Here is a 1,422-nt window from a genome sequence, read left to right on the forward strand (position 1 = left end):
TATGTTTCTAAGACTGCAGGGTGGGAGATGCAACAATGGCTTTGAGAACAGCAGGAAGTGTGTTGGTGGTCTTTCTCTGGTCTGTAGCAGGTATGGTCTCATTCATAATGTTTTAGTAATGTTATCTTAATGTTATTCTGGTGTGTTCAGTGACATCGTCTGTTAGGGGCTTCTGCTTTTCTGGAATAGTTGTCTTTCACACCTCACTGAGTAACACTTAGGCCCTTTCTGTGGTTTCCATTCACACTCAGCAAGTAGAAAACGGCAACAAGGTATGGACAAATGCTGTTAGTGTGAGGAAAGGGGTCTGTAATGTAGAATGACTATAATGTGTGATTGTGTAGCAGTGTTACTGGGTCAGGATGTTACAGTGGAGCTGTCCTGCTCTTACACATATCCCAGTGGTACAGTAACAACTACCTTCTGGTTCGCTAAACATGATGCTGAGGGGAATCCTGTGACTCTGAGTGATGAACCAGACTACACTGGTCATGTGATGTACTGTAGCAACAAGAAGAATGGTCACACCCTGACGATCAGAGATCTGAGAGAGTGTGACTCAGCTACTTACAAGTTTAAATTTATAACAGATCAGACTGTAAGGAAATATAGTGGTGATCCTGGAGTCACTCTGACTGTCATAGGTACAGTTACATTCAATTAAGCTAAACTGTTGAATTCCATTTATTTCAGGAAAATTGTCTTGGTTTGTATTTACATCTGTATAACATAGGATTTCATCCATCAGTGTATTAGAGTGAAAACTCAGTGATAAAGGGATTTACAGTGATATTGTTTTTTAGTCACACTTTATTTGGATGGTCTGGATAGATGCTCTACAGATGGTCATGATATCAACAAACTTCCTGTTGATAAGTTACTGCTTTTATTTACTCTTTCTATTATTTTCACTGTTACCTTGACACAGCTCTCTCTCCACAGTGTCCATCCTGACCCTAACTGGGACACACACACCACTGAAAATGAGGACCAGACACTCTGGCAGTAAGTATGTTATAACATATTCATTAATGTGTTTATTATGTATACAGTTTTTGTGTTTGTTTGTGTGAGTGGGTAAGTGGGTGAGTGAGAGAAAGACAGAGACAGAGAAGAGAGATGAACACAGAAAGTAGAAGTTGGAGACTTTTATCTCCCTCAACAACTTTAAACATCTGCTATCCGAGCAGCTAACCGATCGCTGCAGCTGTACATAGTCCATCGGTATATAGCCCACCCAATTTACCTACCTCACCCCCCCATACTGCTTTTATTTATTTACTTTTCTGCTCTTTTGCACACCTGTATCTCTACTTGCACATGATCATCTGATGATTTATCATTCCAGTGTTAATCTGCTAAATTGTAATTATTCGATTTATTGCCTACCTCCTCATGCCTTTTGCACACATTGTATATAGA

The 1,422-nt window shown here is 39.8% G+C and overlaps 1 protein-coding gene across 1 annotated transcript in view; it reads left to right on the top strand.

The window, feature by feature from the left end:
* The window catches only part of LOC112076905 (cell adhesion molecule CEACAM5-like), a 12,418-nt gene continuing 10,996 nt past the window's right edge, over window positions 1-1,422 (top strand). The window contains exon 1 of the mRNA XM_070441496.1: window positions 1-90. Within this exon, the coding sequence (XP_070297597.1) occupies window positions 36-90 (55 nt within the window). The 5' untranslated portion in view covers window positions 1-35. The remainder of the gene's footprint in view (window positions 91-1,422) is intronic.

The sequence above is a fragment of the Salvelinus sp. IW2-2015 genome, unplaced genomic scaffold, assembly GCF_002910315.2.
Source record: "Salvelinus sp. IW2-2015 unplaced genomic scaffold, ASM291031v2 Un_scaffold4120, whole genome shotgun sequence".
NCBI lineage: Eukaryota > Metazoa > Chordata > Actinopteri > Salmoniformes > Salmonidae > Salvelinus > Salvelinus sp. IW2-2015.